Source organism: Acanthochromis polyacanthus, chromosome 5, assembly GCF_021347895.1.
Source record: "Acanthochromis polyacanthus isolate Apoly-LR-REF ecotype Palm Island chromosome 5, KAUST_Apoly_ChrSc, whole genome shotgun sequence".
Taxonomy (NCBI): Eukaryota; Metazoa; Chordata; class Actinopteri; family Pomacentridae; genus Acanthochromis; species Acanthochromis polyacanthus.
This window is the reverse complement of record NC_067117.1, coordinates 16,994,914-17,014,755: the sequence shown is the minus strand read 5'-3', so window position 1 is coordinate 17,014,755 and position 19,842 is coordinate 16,994,914. Positions and strand designations below refer to the sequence as shown.

General features: G+C 39.3%; 2 protein-coding genes across 3 annotated transcripts in view; one reads left to right on the top strand and one right to left on the bottom strand.

Moving 5' to 3' along the window:
* Positions 1–1,415, bottom strand: part of LOC110953435 (natural resistance-associated macrophage protein 2-like) — a 21,016-nt gene extending 19,601 nt beyond the window's left edge. Inside the window, exon 1 of the mRNA XM_022197429.2 lies at positions 1,237–1,415. The gene's annotated coding sequence lies outside the window, so the exon portion shown is untranslated. The remainder of the gene's footprint in view (positions 1–1,236) is intronic.
* Positions 1–19,842, top strand: part of LOC110953433 (serine/threonine-protein phosphatase 6 regulatory ankyrin repeat subunit C-like) — a 27,380-nt gene extending 7,538 nt beyond the window's left edge. The window contains exons 1-28 of one of the 2 annotated variants that reach the window (XM_022197427.2): positions 2,125–2,301; positions 4,691–4,774; positions 4,974–5,052; positions 5,215–5,285; positions 5,397–5,597; positions 5,952–6,039; positions 6,621–6,763; positions 9,029–9,241; positions 9,374–9,452; positions 9,589–9,703; positions 10,440–10,522; positions 10,636–10,753; positions 11,121–11,189; positions 11,277–11,417; positions 11,545–11,601; positions 12,136–12,247; positions 12,328–12,399; positions 12,498–12,699; positions 12,889–12,976; positions 13,670–13,787; positions 13,915–14,134; positions 14,320–14,407; positions 14,509–14,592; positions 14,928–15,073; positions 15,309–15,391; positions 16,547–16,629; positions 16,806–16,897; positions 17,597–19,842. In XM_022197427.2, the coding sequence (XP_022053119.2) occupies positions 2,275–2,301; positions 4,691–4,774; positions 4,974–5,052; positions 5,215–5,285; positions 5,397–5,597; positions 5,952–6,039; positions 6,621–6,763; positions 9,029–9,241; positions 9,374–9,452; positions 9,589–9,703; positions 10,440–10,522; positions 10,636–10,753; positions 11,121–11,189; positions 11,277–11,417; positions 11,545–11,601; positions 12,136–12,247; positions 12,328–12,399; positions 12,498–12,699; positions 12,889–12,976; positions 13,670–13,787; positions 13,915–14,134; positions 14,320–14,407; positions 14,509–14,592; positions 14,928–15,073; positions 15,309–15,391; positions 16,547–16,629; positions 16,806–16,897; positions 17,597–17,787 (3,147 nt within the window). In that variant the 5' untranslated portion in view covers positions 2,125–2,274 and the 3' untranslated portion in view covers positions 17,788–19,842. Of the gene's footprint in view, positions 1–2,124; positions 2,302–4,690; positions 4,775–4,973; positions 5,053–5,214; positions 5,286–5,396; positions 5,598–5,951; positions 6,040–6,620; positions 6,764–9,028; positions 9,242–9,373; positions 9,453–9,588; positions 9,704–10,439; positions 10,523–10,635; positions 10,754–11,120; positions 11,190–11,276; positions 11,418–11,544; positions 11,602–12,135; positions 12,248–12,327; positions 12,400–12,497; positions 12,700–12,888; positions 12,977–13,669; positions 13,788–13,914; positions 14,135–14,319; positions 14,408–14,508; positions 14,593–14,927; positions 15,074–15,308; positions 15,392–16,546; positions 16,630–16,805; positions 16,898–17,596 lie in introns of those variants that run through there. The other variant, XM_022197428.2, reaches the window with a different exon arrangement.

Sequence of the window (19,842 nt, the reverse complement as noted above, 5' to 3'; positions counted from 1 at the left end):
AACACTTCACATACAGGCAGATTAAATGCATTTAGGAGGTGACTGCAAAATGAATTACACATGTAAATGAGTTACAGTAGGTATGACAAAAAAATGCTGTGAACACTGATATCCATTTTCTCTTGCACAAGTCCAAGTCTTTCCATAAGGGATGAATCGATTTGACCGACTAACACCTTGAGTTCCACAGACACACAGAATCTGGAGGAAATTTGGCTCATTTGATTTATGTCAGTGATTTATTCTACCAACGCAGTTTCCTGGCACAATATCACATAGCTTAAAGGTGCAGGAAGTGAGAAAACCTCTAAACTTCAGCATCAGCACTAAAAAAACATGCTGTTCTGAATACTCCAAGAACAAACGATCACAAGCATTACTGGAGTTTTGACCCCCTTGAGATTGCTATTCTTTTTTCTAAGCATTTCGTAAGTAGGTGCTATTATGCCCTCCTTCTCCATTCAAGATGTACTCACCATAAAAGAACAATACTACAGTAAATGTTCTTAGAATGGCTTTTCCACTCTCATAAGTAAGCTAGTATAGTTACTCAAAGACGACAGGTGATGTTCCTGACACTGTTGTGATCAGTTATATATGGTTTGAACACTTGTCTAACTGGAGCAAATGTAAAAAGAACAGTGATGTAATGATCATTGCTACTGGATCACTTTCAGTAAGTGCCACTTGATCATTTCATTAACACAGGATGCTGTTCTTATTCTGATGTGTAACATTGAAATCATCACCTTGATTTTACTGATCTCCACAGGAATCAATGAGATTAGATCATGTTAGCGGCTAGGCTTTGCCTTTTAGGGCAACATACCAGTGTATTCAGAATTAAGTTGGACAACAATCAATCCTGAACTTAGTCGTTCGTTGTTTTAGTATTTCACAGAATAAGATATAGTGAGAAGTTAACTCGAGCTGAAACTTGAAAATATCATTTGACCTCTTGTCCTGATGAATTCTTTAGCAGCTACATGGTGATGCTGCCCGGACAAGCTAGCTAATTTACAATAACTGCTATTTAACCCTTCAGATATGTACACCAGAACAGCTTTGACAACTTCCTTCATAAACCCTTCCGACAGATCTGATAACATAAACCTTCATAGGCCAACACTGTCAGTACTGTTCCTGTGTTATCAAGCTAACAATTTTCCGTTAAGTATTAGCTGTCTGGTTGCTTCTGCTAAGGCGATTGTCACCAAAGTATGAAAACGCTCTTACCTGTGTGTACTTTACAGGAAGGTAAAAGAAAAGGCTGTGTTTTGATTATGAAGTTTCGTTATAAAACGGCACCATGTGTTTGAATTCGAATCTACGCTAGGCACGTTATCAAGCTAAATCTGGCAAAGTCGTATCTTCCCATGTCAACTGGAGGTTCAAGGTACACTGCGCATGTGCATTAGTCACAAAGTGTTCTGATTGGCTGATCAACATTCTGAGCGATAAGCCCTGAGTGCATCCTGGCAGGCGGTGAAACGGTAAAAGTACAAAATTGTTCTCAATAAAATATGTGCCAAAGTATCAAAAATATTCACTATGGGAAGAAAAGGAAAGAAGTCAAGGCAAAATATTTACCTCTGAACTGTGTTGTAGCATAAAATGTAAACGTTAGAAAAAGTCACATTTACACATAGCCACAGCTATATAATCAAAAAACAAATCATTAGGGAATTAAAGTCTCCTAAATTTAAAAAAGTGACATCACCCAATAAATGAAAATAATAATTATCGTTAAAATAATGGTTATTTAAATATGCATTGCCTGATTTATTACATTCAGGATTAATTATTGGGGATTTTATTTATTTAGTTGGAGCATTTGTTTATTTATTTTTATTTATTGATTTTATTTTTATTTTTTCATATATCTATCTATTTATTTAAAGTTGATACATTTTTTATTTCTTTGTCATTCTTATTTTCAGTTTTTTGAAAAATAAATTTTAAAATTCAAAGAATTATCGTTTAAATAGTGTCTGTGATAGGTTTCTTTGCATAACTTTTGCAGCAAAAACATTGTATTGTAAAAGCATTAATAAAATTGTCTTTTTTAATTTAGAGTCTGACGTGACAAAAAAAATTCAAAATCCCTTAAAATCACGTTTCTTTAACTTCTCTCGCGATATTGTGGCAACAGCGGTGTACACAACACATCCAGTGGCTAACTAAGCTAAAGCTAGGCTAACTAGCTTCTACAGACTGACATGTAGTCACGTCTACGCCGAGTCTCAATGTAGGAGCTTCCAGAGTGATTGGGACATGGAATTAAGAAATATCAAGGACCAGGTAGTAAATAAAGCTTTTACTTCTGTCTGAGTTAACGTTAGATAACCTGCCCTACTTCTGACTACTGCACACAGCTGGCTAGTCATGTTAGCGACATGACGAGGAAAGTTTTCTGCAAGGCTCGTTAATGTCACAGAATCTGTGTACTGCAAAGGTAGATTAAGTTTTAGTTTGTGCGAGAGGATTACATGTTAATTTACTGTAGAATTTGATGTTTAACATCTCAGTTTCGTGATGCACTGACATTCTCATTAGTGTCATTGGAGCTGCTGGTAACTGAACTCCCATACCTGCAAAAAAAACATTTTAAACATCGATTTAAATATAGTTGTCGACTGTATTGTGGTTAAGCTTGATGAGCCATTGCTAAAATTACCTCCAAAGTTTCTAAATATTCACACCAAAGTGCTTGGAGTTTGTAAGAAGAAGGAAAGTTTTCGTTTTCTTCATTTAAATAAAGGTCAGAAGGAAAATGCTTATTGCTTTTCGTGATGTACTTCACTTTATTGAACTGACACCATCATGCAAATTAAAATGCTTCACTGAAGGCAGATCCATCATTGGGATTATACTTAAATTATTGCTCAGAAATATGACAGATTTATCCTACGTTTATAATAACAGTAACTATAGATGTTTTTTTAAACGATCAGTTCCACCATACAAGATATCAAGCTCAATAAGACAAGGATATTGTCTTTGTCGCATATTCGTTTTTTGAGATAGAAGACAATCTACTTCTCCCAAATTAAGCTATTTATTCTCCATTATCAGTGTCTCAAAAGAATCTTGTACATAGACGTTTTCTGTTTGGAATAGCCTCCCAGAAAAGGATAAAGTTTCAGAGCATTTTATACAGTATGGGTGAAATGTGATTGCTTGCAGAACACAAGCACGTAATTCAAATATTGAAATGTGATTGGCTAAAAGTGGGGATAAACCATGGTATAGACTTAGTTCTCCAATTAGTTGGTGCACAGATGTGTCCATATCTCTTGGCACACGTTGGATACTGGACAACTCACTCCCCAGAAAACTCACTCCCCATATGCTTAGGTTACTTACCTATAACTAGCTGAAATCCATGCATGATATCCTTTTACACTGAAAGCTGAAATACCCAAACCCTAAACCTAACCCTAACCCTAACCGGGGAGTGAGTTGACCAGGTACCCACACTTTAATCCAATCTCCAAGAACCACACTCTGTAAAAAGAACCCTCCTAGCACCCTCTTCCCACTCTCTACCAGTCCATCTATTCCTTTAACTGTGGTGTGATGCAGCTACTGGTGGTATCTCATAGGAGGGATTATTATGGTTTCCACCCTTGAACAACCTTGAGTTTAGCAGTTTCAGTGCAATTAGTTGTTACTTTATAAGGAAATAGGAATATACTGTGAAGCAAAGCCAAATCTCTATCTTTTTGGTGTGTGTATGTGTAAAAACTACCCAGCTTGACTTCTCCCTGATTGTGTCCCTCATGTATTTGGTCCTTCAGAGTCTGGGAATCCATCTCTCTCTCTTAAGCACAGCTCATGCAATTTTTGCACAATAAATGGTATTTATATCAATATTGTAATACTCATATGTGATGTCAATTTCAGTGTTAAGTTAAATCCTAACAATATGATATGAATGGATAAGAAGTGAGTTATAAAGGGTGTCAAAATCTAAACAAATATATTTTGAATTGTGATTTGAAGTGTGTGCAGTGGAGTCCAGCTGACTGATGTGTGGTGGTAGCACCTGCAGGCTCTGGCATCCACAGTGCTGGGTCTAAAACTTGGGACAGACAGTAGAGCAGCAGAATAAAATATGAAAAAGACCTGAAAGGTTTGGGGGCTTTGAAAGTGAGCATTAGAACCTCGTAATGTATCTGTTGTTGAACAGGAAGCAAGTAAAGCTTAATAAGGAGAGGTGTGATACAGTCAGTGGATTTTTTGCAGGTGATGAGCTTAGGAGTTGTAAATGATTTGGAGCCAATGAGGAATTTTATTTGAATGTCCAGGGAGAGTGGCGTTGCAGTAATGAATGCGAGAAGTGACCGGGGTGTGAATAAGAACTTCAGTGTGAAGAAACTCAAAGCAGTATGTGAGATGTTGTTGATGTGGGTTCTAAAGGAAAGTAAACTGTCTGGTATGACACCAACACTTCTGATATGGAGTGGAAATGTGGACCAGACAGTCATCAAGAATATAGTAAATAGGTGCATTTTGGAAAGTGCACTCCTTGAGCCTGTAAAGAGACCTTCAGTTTTATTTCCACTGATCAAACACATTTATTGTGCTTGGTTGTATTCTGTAAAAGTTTGACAAATTACAATTAATTTTACTGTGTACATTTTCATACCGTTGTTGCTCTTATTCTGCATTTCTCATCTCTTTTCAGTCTCCATTGGTCCAGGCCATATTCAGCCGAAACACAGAAGACGTGACATTTTTGTTAGACCACAAAGAAGATGTCAATTCACTGGTAGTATTATCCATTAACTTACCTGTTATTATGTTTTTGCAAGATGTGCTGTCAAGCTTGCATTCAAAATATGCTGAGTGAAGCATATGTTGACCTTAGGAGGATACCTGTGTAAAATGGGAAAGAAATGTGTTGTCTGCTATTATGGATGGTTTGATTTATTCTGTTCTTTTTATTTTATATTTTTTGCTTGTCTCAGGACCAAGAACAAAGCACACCACTTCATGCTGCTGCTTATCTGGGTGATGTCCATGTTATGGACCTCCTTATTAGTGCAGGTAAAAACCAAAGAATTTTACTGGAAATATGACTGAGTAAATAAATGGTATATCTTTGTAATAATGGAGCCCAGTAGTCAGTCACATACACAAAAAATAAAACACATTGAAAATGTGCAGTGGCACAGCAAAACTCATTCTTGCTTTTGCATTCTGTTGCAGGTGCAAATATAAATGCTAAGGACCAGGGGTTGCTGACTCCTCTACATCGAGCAGCTGCCTCACGAAATGAAGTACATTCCTGTTCTCGAAACTCAGAAATAGAAATAAAAAACTGTCGCTTACATGTAGATTTTAATGTTCCATTCTTCTTCTATCAATTTGATTTATTTTTTTCTTTTCAGAGGGCTGTGGAGCTGCTGCTAAAGCACAGGGTGGAGGTAAACACACGGGACAAATTCTGGCATACACCCCTACACATGGCAGCTGCCAACTGGGCGACAGGGTGCGCTGAAGCCTTGTTACCGCATGTTTGCAGCCTGGATATTACTGACAGGTCAGGAAGGACACCACTACATCATGCAGCACACAGCGGCCACGGAGAGGTAAACTATGAAGCTGATGGTTTTAACCAGAGTCTTCACTTCACCTTTAACAATCCCTGAAGTGATTATTGCAACTTAATGCGGCTCAAAACTAGATTTATTTCCTTTAGGGAAGTAAATGGACATTTTCTTGTCTCTGGCAGGTGTTTTTTTCCATGTAGCTCAAGATATTCATCTCCAAATATATTGATCTGGCTTCAAACTATTTACTCCTCTGTGCAAAATATAACCAGAGCTCTGTTAAAGTAAACACTTGAGTGTGTTGTATTTGGTTCTGGACATTATTCTAATTGTTGATTGTTGCAGTGACTTAACATGGACATGCTGGTTTATCAAGGTATTGTGTTGCTGCAGATGGTGAACTTGTTCCTCAGTAAAGGTGCCAATGTGAGTGCCAAAGATAAAAAGGAGAGACAGCCAATCCACTGGGCTGCATACCTCGGTGAGTGGTGCCCAGAGTTACATGAATATATTTTGTTGTGAGTGTAAGGAAGAACAAGAGCAGATATGTGTCAGCAAGTGTGTACAAAGTGGAAAGGATGACCTCCATCTCAAGACTAACCACACCAATATTTTGCAATATTGTTGAGGGAATGTAACATTACTTCATATGTATATACTCCATGTTGTGATTGTCTTACTCTGTTTATATACATATAATATTTATACATCATAGTATATAGACATCTTGTGTGTGGAAATGTTTATTCTGCTCTTTAGCAAGTCAAAGGTGAATTCATTGTCGTAGAAACAAATGTCTAGAAAAGCTTAATGTCGATCTTTTCTTAGAGAAAGTGTACATAGTCCACCTGCTGTCCTTGCCTTTCTAATTTACCCATCTGTCACTGCATAGTTGACTGTTTGAATGATCAAGCTGTTATAATGTTCTTGACATTAACAATACCTATCTATATTTAGACTAGTCTAATGTCTAGTGTTTAGTCTGCACGCTCAGAGTAGCGGTGAAGTGTAATATGTAACCAAAGGCAGACGCTTGCAGTAAATGTTATTCTGTTGTTTCAGGACATGTGGAGGTCGTGAAGCTGCTGGTGTCGCACAGTGCAGATGTGACATCCAAGGACAAACGTGGTTACACTCCACTACATGCTGCGGCGGCAGGTGGACATTTAGACGTGGTCAGATATCTGCTGAGACTCGGGATGGAGGTAAAGCAGACGCATCGCATCGCTGTTGAAAAACACCAATATCTTTAAATAGTAAAATAGTAATATTCAATTCAATTCAATTCAATTTTATTTATATAGCGTCAATTACAGTCAAATCGTCTCAAGACGCTTTACAGAACCCATATGCCTGACCCCCAGAGCAAGCCCAAAGGCGACAGTGGCAAGGAAAAACACCCTTTTAACAGGGAAGAAACCTCGAGCAGAACCCGGCTCTAAATAGGGGGGACCCATCTGCCTGCTGGCCGGGCGGGTTGAGAAGGACAGAAGAGGGCAAGGGGGAGGGATGGGAGAAGAGGGAGGGGTGAGAAAGCAAGGAAAACACAACACACATTTGAATACATGCATGACAGGATATGTGACACAGACAAAGTATAAGCTAACATTGAAAACTGACTCATAGTTTACTCTTATGATGTACGGCTCTGACATTAAACATACTCCTTATATAGCTAGCAGTAAAATTCAAACAGTATGTAAGTTAGCATAACAGTATATTGAAGGCGATGCAGAGTTGACTCGTGGAAAAAGGGAATTGGAAGCAGAGGGCTGGTGGAAGGTCAGTAGCAGCATCCCACAGTGGACATGGTGGAGACTGGACCAGCTGGTGGAACATCGACCGCAGATCTGAAGCATCCAGCTCTGGGACCAGGGACACTCGGAGAAATAGCACAGGGGGAAACAGAGTGAATGTACTGCAATAACGGTATACATATTAAATGTAAAGGTAGATAGAGAAGGGCTCAGTGCGTCAAGAAAAGTCCCCCAGCAGCCTAGGCCTATAGCAGCATGACTAGGGGCAGAACGAAGGGACGTCCAAGAAGGAGTCAGCTGTACAATGAAGACACAAGCCGAACCTCTGTGGGTCACCCAGTCAGCCCCAACTATAAGATTTGTCAAAAAGGAACGCTTTAAGCCTGGTCTTAAAAATAGAGAGGGTGTCTGCCTCCCGAACCCAAACTGGGAGCAGGTTCCACAGGAGAGGCGCCTGATAACTGAAGGCTCTGCCTCCCATTCTACTTTTAGAAATTCTAGGAACAACAAGTAAGCCTGCAGTTTGAGAGCGAAGAGTTCTACTAGGATAATAAGGTACTATCAGATCTTTAAGATATGATGGAGATTGGTTATTAAGAGCTTTATATGTCAGAAGAAGGATTTTAAATTCTATTCTGGATTTAACAGGAAGCCAGTGAAGAGAAGCAAGTATAGGGGAAATATGATCTCTTTTGCTAACTCCTGTCAGTACTCTCGCAGCAGCGTTTTGGATCAACTGTAGATGTTTGAGAGAGCTATTTGGACAACCCGATAATAAGGAATTGCAATAGTCAAGCCTGGAAGTAACAAAAGCATGAACTAATTTTTCTGCATCACTCTGAGACAGAATGTTCCTGATTTTTACAATATTACGCAGGTGAAAAAAGGAAGTCCTACAGACTTGCTTTATGTGTGAGTTAAAGGACATGTCCTGGTCAAAAATAACTCCAAGATTCCTCACAGTAGTACTGGAGGCCAATGTGATGCCATCCAGAGTAACTATTTGCTTTGAAAGCGAGTTTCTAAGATGTTTGGGGCCAAATACAATGACTTCAGTTATTAATATCTGCTACTTGTTTCATATGTTGTACATTTATTTAGATTATGCATAGCAAATATGCGTTTTTTTGTACTTGCTCTCAAGTCAGAATTAGGATATACTTTACTCCAGACTGGGTTTCATGGTCTGTATTACTAATTATCCAGGTAGGAAATTAACTTTTTAAGGCATTAACCTTTACTCAAAGAGAGAAATATGTTCAAATGCACCTGCATTATTCAATTCAATTCATCAGTCAATCTTTATTTTGTATCTGAATCTAGCGTCTTACATATACTACCACATACTTCCTGGTGGCTGGTTGCCTACTCTGATAGTTATACTGGTGCATTTTCAGTGTGACATAAATTCCAATAAATTTAATGCAGAAAAAATTTACACAGATATTCATTGCATTGTGTCGAAAGTCATGAAATCTGCTTTTTGCTGATGGTAGCAGGAAAATCTGTTTAAACAATATACCTCCATGTTTAAAACTGAAGCTAACTAGAGTGGGTGTGTGTGTATATATATATATATTGTACCTGCCTCTGGCTTTGGACAAGTCAAAACATGCTGTCCACCGATCTGTTGCAGTAATTCTTGAGCACCAAATGCTTTGTAGCATTTTTAATTGTGATGTCATCAGTTTTTTCCCCTCTTCTGTCGCCCAGATTGATGAACCCAACCTTTTTGGGAACACAGCGCTCCACATGGCCTGCCACACAGGGCAGGACACTGTAGCTACTGAACTCGTGAACTGCGGCGCAAACATCAACCAGCCCAACTACCACGGTGACACGCCGCTGCATCTGGCTGCCGGCTCCTCCAGCGGGGTGCTGTGTCTGGAGCTGCTCGTCAACAATGGTGCTGATGTCAACGTTCAGGTGATTATTTAAGTAGATTTCAAAAGGAAAACAAAGGAGAAAATTATTTCTGAATTGCTGGATTGTAGCGATTAACACAGATAATAATTATTTAAGACAGTCTTTCAACTATGCTTGTTTTCTCCACCTCAGAATAAAGAAGGGAAGAGCCCTTTACATATGGCAGCAATGTACGGACGCTTCACAGGCTCCCAGATTCTGATCCAAAATGGTAACAAAATTGCAAAGAATATTGACGACATCATGTTATTGCATGTGATTAATGATGTTACACAACAAAAATGTCCGTGCAAGACACCCAAGCTTGAAATATACATCAAGAGGTCTAATTTCTTCCGTCTGCACAGGTGGAGAGATTGACTGTGTCGACATGAATAGAAACACTCCTCTTCATGTTGCTGCCAGATATGGTCAGGAGTTACTGATCAGTACTCTGCTGACAAATGGTGCTGACAAAAGCAGGTAAGTCTGTTCAAACCTGGGACTCTTTAGTGCTGCTGGTGGTAAAAATTCATAGTTATTGGAGTCACCGTTCTGCGTTTTGATTTTATATTGAAGCACTTTCAAGGACAAAGTAACTGATAAATATCAGTTGGAGCGAGAAATTTTGTGGGAAATGAATTTGCACCCCTGCCTCAGTACTCTATAAAATTCTTAGCAACTTATTTTCTAGAATTTAATCAAAACGTAGCCTAAGCTGGACCACTGGACCACCACAGTCCACACACACACACACGTAGTTATTGCAAATGATACTTTGAGATTCTTTTTTCTGATGAAACAGTGGACTGTGCCCATAAAAATAAATTGCTCTCTTGCAGACAGTGCTTCTCCCACGTTCATGTCAAACTGCAGTTATTGTAATTAGCATTCACATCAACAACTTCAGGACTGGGAGTAGATATTTCTAACTCACCACCTAATAATATCGAAGAACCTGAAAACCAAAACCACCTTGCAATGATTTTACCATCCTGAGCTGTCAGGTCATGCAAATAATTGCATTTTTTAATCGAAGAGATCTTTTCCCATCCATATTGTGGGAAGACAACATTAAACCTCTAATTCAACAATCAATGTTATAAATGGAATGAAAACAGTCTGTTTAGTGATTGTGGGCTGTAATTACAGTTTTAGAGTGAACAGTCTTTCCCAGTCGAGCGCACACATACTGAGCCTAACAATGTTATCTCTGCAGACAGGGGATTCATGGGATGCTACCGCTACATTTGGCAGCTCTCTACGGCTTTCCAGACTGTTGCCGCAAGCTACTGTCTAACGGTGAGAATTAATTCAGAGTTATCGCGCCCTGTTTTCTATTGTAATCTTTTCCTTGCTGGATTTTAATGACTAACACAAGTCTGAAATGTTTCTGCTGTTTGTGTTTCGCTCAGGCCAGTTTTACAACCTCATGCCAGCTATGATGAGTGGAGAAATGCCACCAGTGGGGTTTGATATAAACATGGCAGATGACCACGGGAGGACCTGCCTGCATGCAGCTGCCTCTGGAGGGTGAGTAGTGAACACAGTTCTTAATGCTTCAGATTGTAGCTGAAGTTTAAGTTTACATATTAGGATTAGGAGCCTTCAGTATTCTATATGTTAATCTGAATTTATGGTTAAGACACTGCTATATTATATATTATACAAATTGGCCTGATGAACTTAAATGTTAAGAACCCACACTACCACACTATTGCAACCTCAAATTACCTGACTAATTTAAAAATTAAAGACAATACAACACAAAATTCTACATGGAAAACCCAAGTAATCCACAGATTGTCTATGTGCAAACCTATTGGCAACAGTGGGCTGTCCAGCACAGTTTCAAGTTAATTGAAATAACTATGCATTTTGTTTTGTTTTGTTTTTTTAGGAATGTTGAGTGTCTCAATTTGCTATTAAACAGTGGTGCTGAGCTGGATATGAAGGACAATTTGGGAAGGTAAGCAGTGCTGAATAGCTGTGGTAAGAACTGAACTGCACTTCTGTGTTACCTGATGTCACAGACTGCCCCTGTTATACCTTGCAGATCTCCTCTGCATTATGCTGCAGCAAACGGGAACAGCCAGTGCACGATTTCCCTGGTGAGAGCCGGTGCAGAGGCCAATGAGCTGGACCTGACGGGCTGCAGCCCTCTGCACTACGCTGCTGCTTCACACACCTTCTGTGGGTAAGTGCCTTTGTTGCCATGTTAAATTTAAAACGTTTTACCCAGGTAACAAGGACAGAATACTGCAGGCAGTTCTGCATGAATTTTCCTGATCCAAGTTTACCGTTGCTTTTCTTTCTTTCCACAGAGGGGAGACAAACTCTCAGCCAGACTTCATTATGGAAAAGGAACAAGAAGCCTCTTTGTAAGTCAAATATTATTGTCATGTACAAAATAGATAAACATACTTTTATACTTTGTACTGTTTGTGCTCAAATATGCACAATGTAGACTAACCTCATCTTTTACTCAGAAAAGATTTTCTAGAAGTCATAATGCTAAAGCACTTCATCTCAATTTACATCTCATGCAGGAGTGTGAAGAAAAGTCAAAATCCTCGTCACGTCTGTGATCTCAGAGCAAATAGAGAGAAGATCAGACAGAGTATTATGTGTGAAACAATGTACAAATTTGTCGGACTGGACACTGCTGTGGAAAAAGATCAAAATTTGATTTAAATATACAATAAAGTTTTTTTCTTATTCGATATATTTGACATATGAAATAATCTTAATCAGGACACTGGAGACAACCGACCCTAGAAACAGTTTGTTTAATGTGATGGGACAAATTTATTTCCCAAAGACATGAATGAGCCTCTCTGAAACACCTGTAATGCCTTGTGAATGAATTTTGAGCAGACGGGATTCACAGTGATCCTTGGACTCTGTGTGTTTAGGTGTTTAGATTACTTGCTTGACAATGGGGCGAACCCAACTCTGAAGAACAGCAAAGGTTACAGCGCCGTCCACTATGCAGCAGCTTATGGAAACAAACAGCATCTAGAACTGGTCAGTAGCGTATTTTATTAAGTTTTTTCTAGTTGATTAACTGCAATCTGGACCTAATTGAAGTTCTATTACTCTTGCAGCTCTTGGAGATTTCCTTCAACTGTCTTGAAGAGGCTGAAAGTAATATTCCAGTCAGTCCTTTGCACTTAGCTGTGAGTATGATCACAGTGGAAACACCGAAACAGACTTTTAAATAAAGCTCTTCCTGTTGACCTGCTTTTGATTGTTGTGATGTATTTTATCTCTGTAGGCGTATTATGGTCACTGTGAGGCGCTGCGTTTGCTTTGTGAGACATTAGTGAGTCTGGATGTACGGGACATTGAAGGCCAAACCGCCCTCCATCTGGCTGCTCAGAAAGGCTTTTCCACGTGTGTGGAGGTTCTGCTGAAGCATCAAGCCTCCTACACACTGAAGGAACACAAGCACAAGTGGACGCCTCTTCATGCTGCAGGTGTGCTCGCAGCTCTGGACATGTTTGGACCCATATAAGCTGAAACCTGAACTGTGCATTTTTTGTTTTAGAGTCTTGTGACTTTTGATTGATGCTGTTGTGAGAATAAATCTGTAAACTTTGTGGTTTGGATGTTTTATCTGATTGCAACTTCAACCATTAATTCTGTTCTCCTTCCCCTGTGTGCAGCTGCCGAGGGCCAAGTGGACTGTCTGCTGTTACTGGTCAACAGGGAACAAAGTGCTGACATCATTGACAGTCAGGACACGAGTGGACAGTGAGTCAATTTATATACAAGTTAAAATGGTGATATTTCATCTGAATCACTCTATTCTACATGTCGTGTTTCAAAAAATGAAACAAATACATAATGTATGCTACTAGGACTCAAAACTAAAAATTGTGCAGTCTTTGGTACAACCAAGATGCCATGATTAACTCATTATGATTAACTAGCAGTCATGTGACAAAAAATCTGCTTTTAGCTGATTACATGTTCATTACAGTTTTTTTTCCAAAATTTTGTAAAATAAATAATTCAAGAAATTCTCCTTCAAGTTGTTTTCTTTTTTCTGATCTGTGGCATTATAATCAGACCATAGCATACAGTGACATTTTTGAGTTGTCTGTACTTCAGTGTGCTGGTTTCATAGATGAAGAACGTTATATTGCTGTGAAAAATCATCCCACACTGAATGAAAATGCGACAGAAGCGAAAAACACTCATCAACTGCTTGGTGTTCAGAGGATTGAGACAAAACAATGAAAAGATAACGAACTGCAATTAACATGCAAGCACAAAGCATGACTAACGTGTGCTATGTAAACACGTCGCACACTGTGACGTGTTTATATAGCATGTCACAGTGTTTGACTCTGATCTGAGACAATTTTCTCCTTCAAGCTTAATGACAAGATTATCAGCCTGCTAACCATCACAGCATTGAATTCTGTTTCTTTTGTTTTTTAGGACGGCTCTCATGCTGGCAGCTCTGGGACGTCACACCGACTGCGTCCACATCCTGTTGGAGAAAAAGGCGAAGGCCGATGCTGCTGACAAACACGGCTTCACTGCCTTACACAGAGCTGTGAGTGTGTGCATGTCATATGTCACTTTTTCGTTGTGCCTAATAATTATGTAAATTGAAATCAGACTTTTACAGCCTCCCTGATGGTTCTTCCTCTGTCATCATGTCTCGTGTGCTCTCCCTGTAGGCCATGTTGGGCAGTGAGGACTGTGTATCGGCTCTGTTGGAACATGGAGCTTCAGCTCTGTGTCGAGACTCTCAGGGAAGAACTCCGCTGCACCTCGCTGCGTCCCGCGGCCACACAGAACTGCTCCACACTTTGCTAAAGGCTGCTAAGAAAGCTGACCCTCTGGACTCCATGTTGGACCACAGGGGCTACACGCCCACCCACTGGGCTGCTTACCACGGTGAGACGTCAGAAGTAATTTTAACAAAAAAAAGTGAGATCCAGTGTTGAATAGAGCAGATATGAATACAGATATATGTATAAATTGACATTTTTAGAACAGCGCTCAGTTTGTAATTAGTCTTTTTCTGCTCTATTACATAATTTTAATCAATCATTTGTCGTTTTATTTGCTGTCTTCTTCAGGGCATGAAGGATGTTTACACATTTTACTTGAAAACAAAGTTTTTAGCAACCAGGAGGGAAATTTATTCACTCCACTGCACTGTGCTTTGTGAGTACCGTATTTTGCTTACATACATGTGTTTCTATTTATATGTATAATTGCCAATAATTTTTGCATTCATCTTTTCAATTTGTCTGTTCCCTCCACAGAGTTAATGGACACGATGTTGCTGCAGGACTTCTAGTGAAGACTGTTGGCTCTCAAAGTGTCAACATCAGTGATGCCAAAGGAAGGTGGGTTTCATTTTCATCACTTACCTGTTTCATGCAGCACTGTCAGTATGAGTCAGTCTACAGATGCTGTAACTGTAAAATGTTTAAATTTATTTATTTTTATTAGCCAAACATTTCCAAACAGTAGCAACACAGCTACAGATATAGTTATGGTCCCATCACTCATAATCAACATGGTCAATATTGGTAGCTGTTTATGAGCTTGAATTTTCCAGAAAATATTATATTTAATCTAAAAATGGCATAATATGACATGCACAGCATAATTAAGTTGCTGTCTCTATGGACTCTGTCTGCTCATCCTGTATTTTGATGTATACACTCCTTGAGTGCAGGACTCCGCTGCATGCAGCTGCTTATTCAGGAAATGTTGCTGGGCTCCAGCTGGTCCTGGCCCAGGGAGCAGAGGTTAATGCTGTGGACCACAGTGGATGCTCTGCTCTGATGGTTGCTGCTGACTGTGGACAGACCATGGCTGTTGGTAGGTCCGACACTTCTGAGTCTGTTAAAACATTATTTTCTGTTCTGCACTCAGGAAACTTTAAAACAGATCAAGATCATTTCAGCTTGAGAAGCTTCTCAGCTTCTTTCAGCAAACATTTTGACCCTCACCATCGTCACCAATGGTGACCTTTAATACACCAGTTTGTTCCCTTGTCACACTGATCAGTCAGTCCATGTCATTTTTTTTTTTTTGCTTACTTTCTGCATTTCAGAATTCTTGCTGCACAATGCGAAGCCAGACCTGACCCTGGTGGATGTCAATAATAACACAGCCCTTCACTTAGCCTGCAGCAAGGTTTCACACACACACACACACACACACACACACACACACACACACACACACACACACACACACACACACACACACACACACACACACACACACACACACACACACAAACACACAAATGGATGCTCTGTAGCGTATGCATGCAGCGGCACTTTAACCTTTGCATGACTGTAACAAGATCAACAGCTTGTTATTCATACTGCACTGAAGTATGGAATATTTTTAACTCTTTGATGCACAACATGGGTCAGAAGTGACCCAAATCCAATGGAAAATGGATATCTCCTGACCCCTGACCCACACTGTGCATCAAAGGGTTAATCAGAGATTAGCTGACTAAACTATTAAACATTGCATCCCATTGGTTGGTACCAGCTGACAACAAGTAATAACAGCTAGTCATTAACAGTTTATTTTATTAATGTACAATTAAACTGGGCTACAGCTCAGCAGACAGCAGCCCCCTTTCATGCTAATGTCTGGATGTTGTAAACCAGCAAGAAGGAAAGTATGATAGATGACATCTGGAAAAACCAGTGCGGACTGGCTTTGTTTTAATCTAGAAAATGTAAATAAGGTTGTAAGCAGGCTATGTTAGAGTAAACTGGTATATAAGCACTCAACCACAGCAATGTACAGCCGCATTCAGCACAGGCATGTGAACATTAACCCGCAAGGCATTTTATTTGCTTTTATTTAGTGACTTTTTGCCGTGTTTTGTAAGAAATTGCCATGTTCATGTGTATGGTGTAAAGTTCCACACATTTCAAAAGCATTTGAAGTATGCTTTAATTATCATTACTATTATTTTATCTGCAGAGTATTATTTTTGAACAAAGTTTAACCTTATTGATTTAATTTGACTCTGAAAGTTTTTGACTTTTAGACTAGTAGACTAAAGTTCCATTTTTGTTTTAGTTTCATTTAACCTCGGAGTGTCTCGTAACACTAAGAATATAATTATGTGGTGCTGTAGCGTTGCAAGGTGATCTGTTACATGAAATGAAGTTGAACAAAACATTTTATTTTATTTTCAGGCAGACATTTTACTTTACATTTTGACTGTTTTTTTTCTCTTTTGACATCGTTTATGGTTTTAAACTGCAATACTGCTGAAGCTCATTAACTCTTTAAAGTGCCGTGTGTTTCCCTTTGCAGGGTCATGAAATGTGTGCTCTGTTGATCCTGGGAGAAATAACTGACTCCTCTCTTATTAATGCAAGAAACACCGCTCTCCAAATGTGAGTTCTCTTGAAGCACTGGTCAGAGGAACTATGAAATGTAATAATTGGCTTAACATGTAGGATTAACAAAATAAACCAGTATGGATTCTGTACTGTGTGCAGGTGAAATGTTGATTGTATTTTCATCCGTCTTTAGTGCGCTGCAGTCTGACCTGTCTCTCTTTATCTTGCAGGCCTCTTCACATTGCAGCAAGAAAAGGCCTGGCGACTGTCGTGCAGGTGTTACTGAGCAGAGGAGCAGCAGTAATGGCCGTAGACGAGGAAGGTGAGGGGGAATTATCACATTTTAGTGATGAAATACCAAAACAGTAGCCTAGCCGCGCTAGACCCAGCTCTTAAGACACAAGGGTCTTGGAACGCTCGATAGGGAGGGAGGCGGGCTAAAAGGTTGTCTTTCAAATCACTCTGCAGCAATTGGGTAGGTATACAACCAATCAGCGCAGCGAATAGGCTGACGTAGTTCCTAGAGCGCCGGATTGTGGCTAAGTCCCATTAGCTTCCCAACCAGCGGAGCCAACTGGTATATTAAGGATTTGCCATATCCCGTCGGCATAAGTCCAAATACGTCTTTCTTCTCAATGAAACACTTCAGTGGCGTCCTTTGTTTATCTTTCAAGTTGAATTTTAGCTTCAAATCTTTAAGGGCTGTGGCCAAAGCCGAGTCGAAAGATAACTGTTTATTGTGCGCTGATTGTTTCTGTCAGAATCGTCGCGCCTCTGTCGTCACTTCGTTACACCCGCCTTCTGACTCTACACTTCATGGTGATTGGTCCGGCCAGTTTTAGGAGAATCCAGCCTCGAGCCTTATGGAGGGTAACTAGACCCACCCTGGCAGAGAATTAAATTCGTTGCCGTGGGTTGTCTAGCGCGGCTAGGCTACCAAAACAGGTCATGTTTCCTGACCAAAAAAACAAGCCTTCGAAGGACACCATCTAGTAACTCTTTGCCTGTTGATCCTCTGCAGGACACACACCAGCTTTGGCCTGTGCGCCGAACAAAAACGTAGCAGACTGTCTGGCCTTGATCCTCTCCACCATGAAGCCTTTCCCTCCCAGAGAGGCTGGCACCGGCCCAACCACCAACTTCTGCCCCATCCTGAAGAACTGTGGCATCGCTGCCACCTGCGGGTCCAGTGGAAACCTGTGTCACGCCTAAATCAACAACCGCACACATACGTAGGCCTGACAGAGGGAAGTTTCATCCCAGTATAGCTACAAGGTCCCACACACCTAACAGCCTCCATGAACATGTGTGCTCATACATGCTTCTTCTCTCGTGCCGTGACATTTCTACACGTGTGTCATGCAGCTGCACATGCAGCATATATTCATGTCCCAGTAGCAGCGACTGCCTCTTTTAAATCTAGTCTTACCCCTTACTAATAATAGCAGACCTCTTAGATTATCTTCTCTTTTGTGCGTTATGTTAATGTACTATTAACCTTTAGAAATGAATGGAAGGGTTAACGTGAGCACACTACACAAGCCTCCCCACCTGAACCCCGTCCTCTGTCAGTGCTGGCTTATTTTTTTTAGCTCTTTAACCGTCAAAGCCCGATATCTCCACGTTGGTCCTCAGCTGATACAAATGCAAGAATGTCCGGTTGGTTGTTGTGTTTGATTTATGTGCGCGTGTCTGTCAGTGTTATTTTGCATATTTGATAGTGCTTCTTAATTTACTTGTTTAAAATATCTAACAGGTGCTGTAAGCCTTTTATGCAATCAATAAGACTCTATTTTCTTATCCTGCACAGGGTGTAGCAAACACTACACTGATATAAGTAACCTTATTATTCTAATAATATCATGATTTACATTTCACTCTAACAGTTTAAAGCATGTCAATAGATTTAACCTTTTACTCGTATTATCTTGAAATATCCAAATTATTGATAATTAACCTCAGGTCAGCGTGTACTGTACTGTAGGTGCAATAACGAGCACATCTTGAGCTGGATGACACAAACAAAGTGTAAAGTATGAGAGAAGTATTTTATATCAATAAGATAAGCCACAAAGAAAAGGGTTAAAGACTTAAATGTCTTGTATGTCGTTATGAACAGTTTGAAAGCACAGGAATGAAAATCTTTCAGGCTTTGAGTATAAAAGTCTTGTGTAATTTGAAAATGTGACAATTTACCATATTTGCAACTAAATATTAATTAGCTTTGTGTTTAATTGGTGGATTTTTTTTTAAAATTGATGGTTAATGTGCAAAAGCCCACATTTTCATTTTTCTGAATAGAAGTTAGAGACCCAAAGATGAATAATACATTCTGTCACACCAAAAAAAGATGAAAATCTTTCATTTGAGAAACTTAAACTAAGAATTTAGTTGTTTTTTAAAAATTCTTATTACATTTTTAGGTTGACTAAGCAGTTAATTGCTCCAACACTACATTGTTGTGTGGACAATTGAATAAAAGCGTCACAATGTCTTTAAAACACGACATTATGTGACTATTTAGAATTAGGGTTTGTGTTCTTTGTGATTTTTCTATATAAGTTCTTTGTTTAGTGGTCCAGTGGAAAAATCCCCAAAATCGAAGCTGTTTATTTGAGTATCGAGTACTAATTTACATTCAATAAATTTAGTCCTATTAAACATTTAAAATGTTTTATGATCAAAATAAATAAAATTGGCAGAGTTCAACAATTTTCATCAAGTTAAAATCAATGGATTTTAACTTGATGAATATATATATGTACTGGTACAAACATGTCACTGCCTTTCTCTTTAAACGTGTTTGTAAATGTTGCTGTGCATTAAATGTTTACCCTTTTTATAATTTCAAAGTTACATACAGCCTTTGCCCCTTTTCCTAATCCCCTGTCTGTTTAAACTATTTGCACTCTGACATTAAAAGTTTACATTTTACAGCAGGGTATCCTTCTTAGACTTATGCAATTATTATTTTAAATTTGAAAGTTAGTGTTTGAAAGTTAACACTAGAAGGGATCTCATCTTCTCCCTTGTTTCAATTGGAATAAATAAATGGGAAAAATCTGTTTCACTTTTCTGAACTCAAGCTGCAGTGAAACGTGAACAATGTTTGTCTTCAGGAACTGTTCTATGGCAACGTTTCATGTGAACAAACTGTCTTCCATACATCTTGCTGAGATTTCAGGGTGTGATAACTACAATACTCCGAGTGGTTTAGTTGTTGTTGGCATTAATATGAGAGAAAATAAATAAATCATTACCATCTAA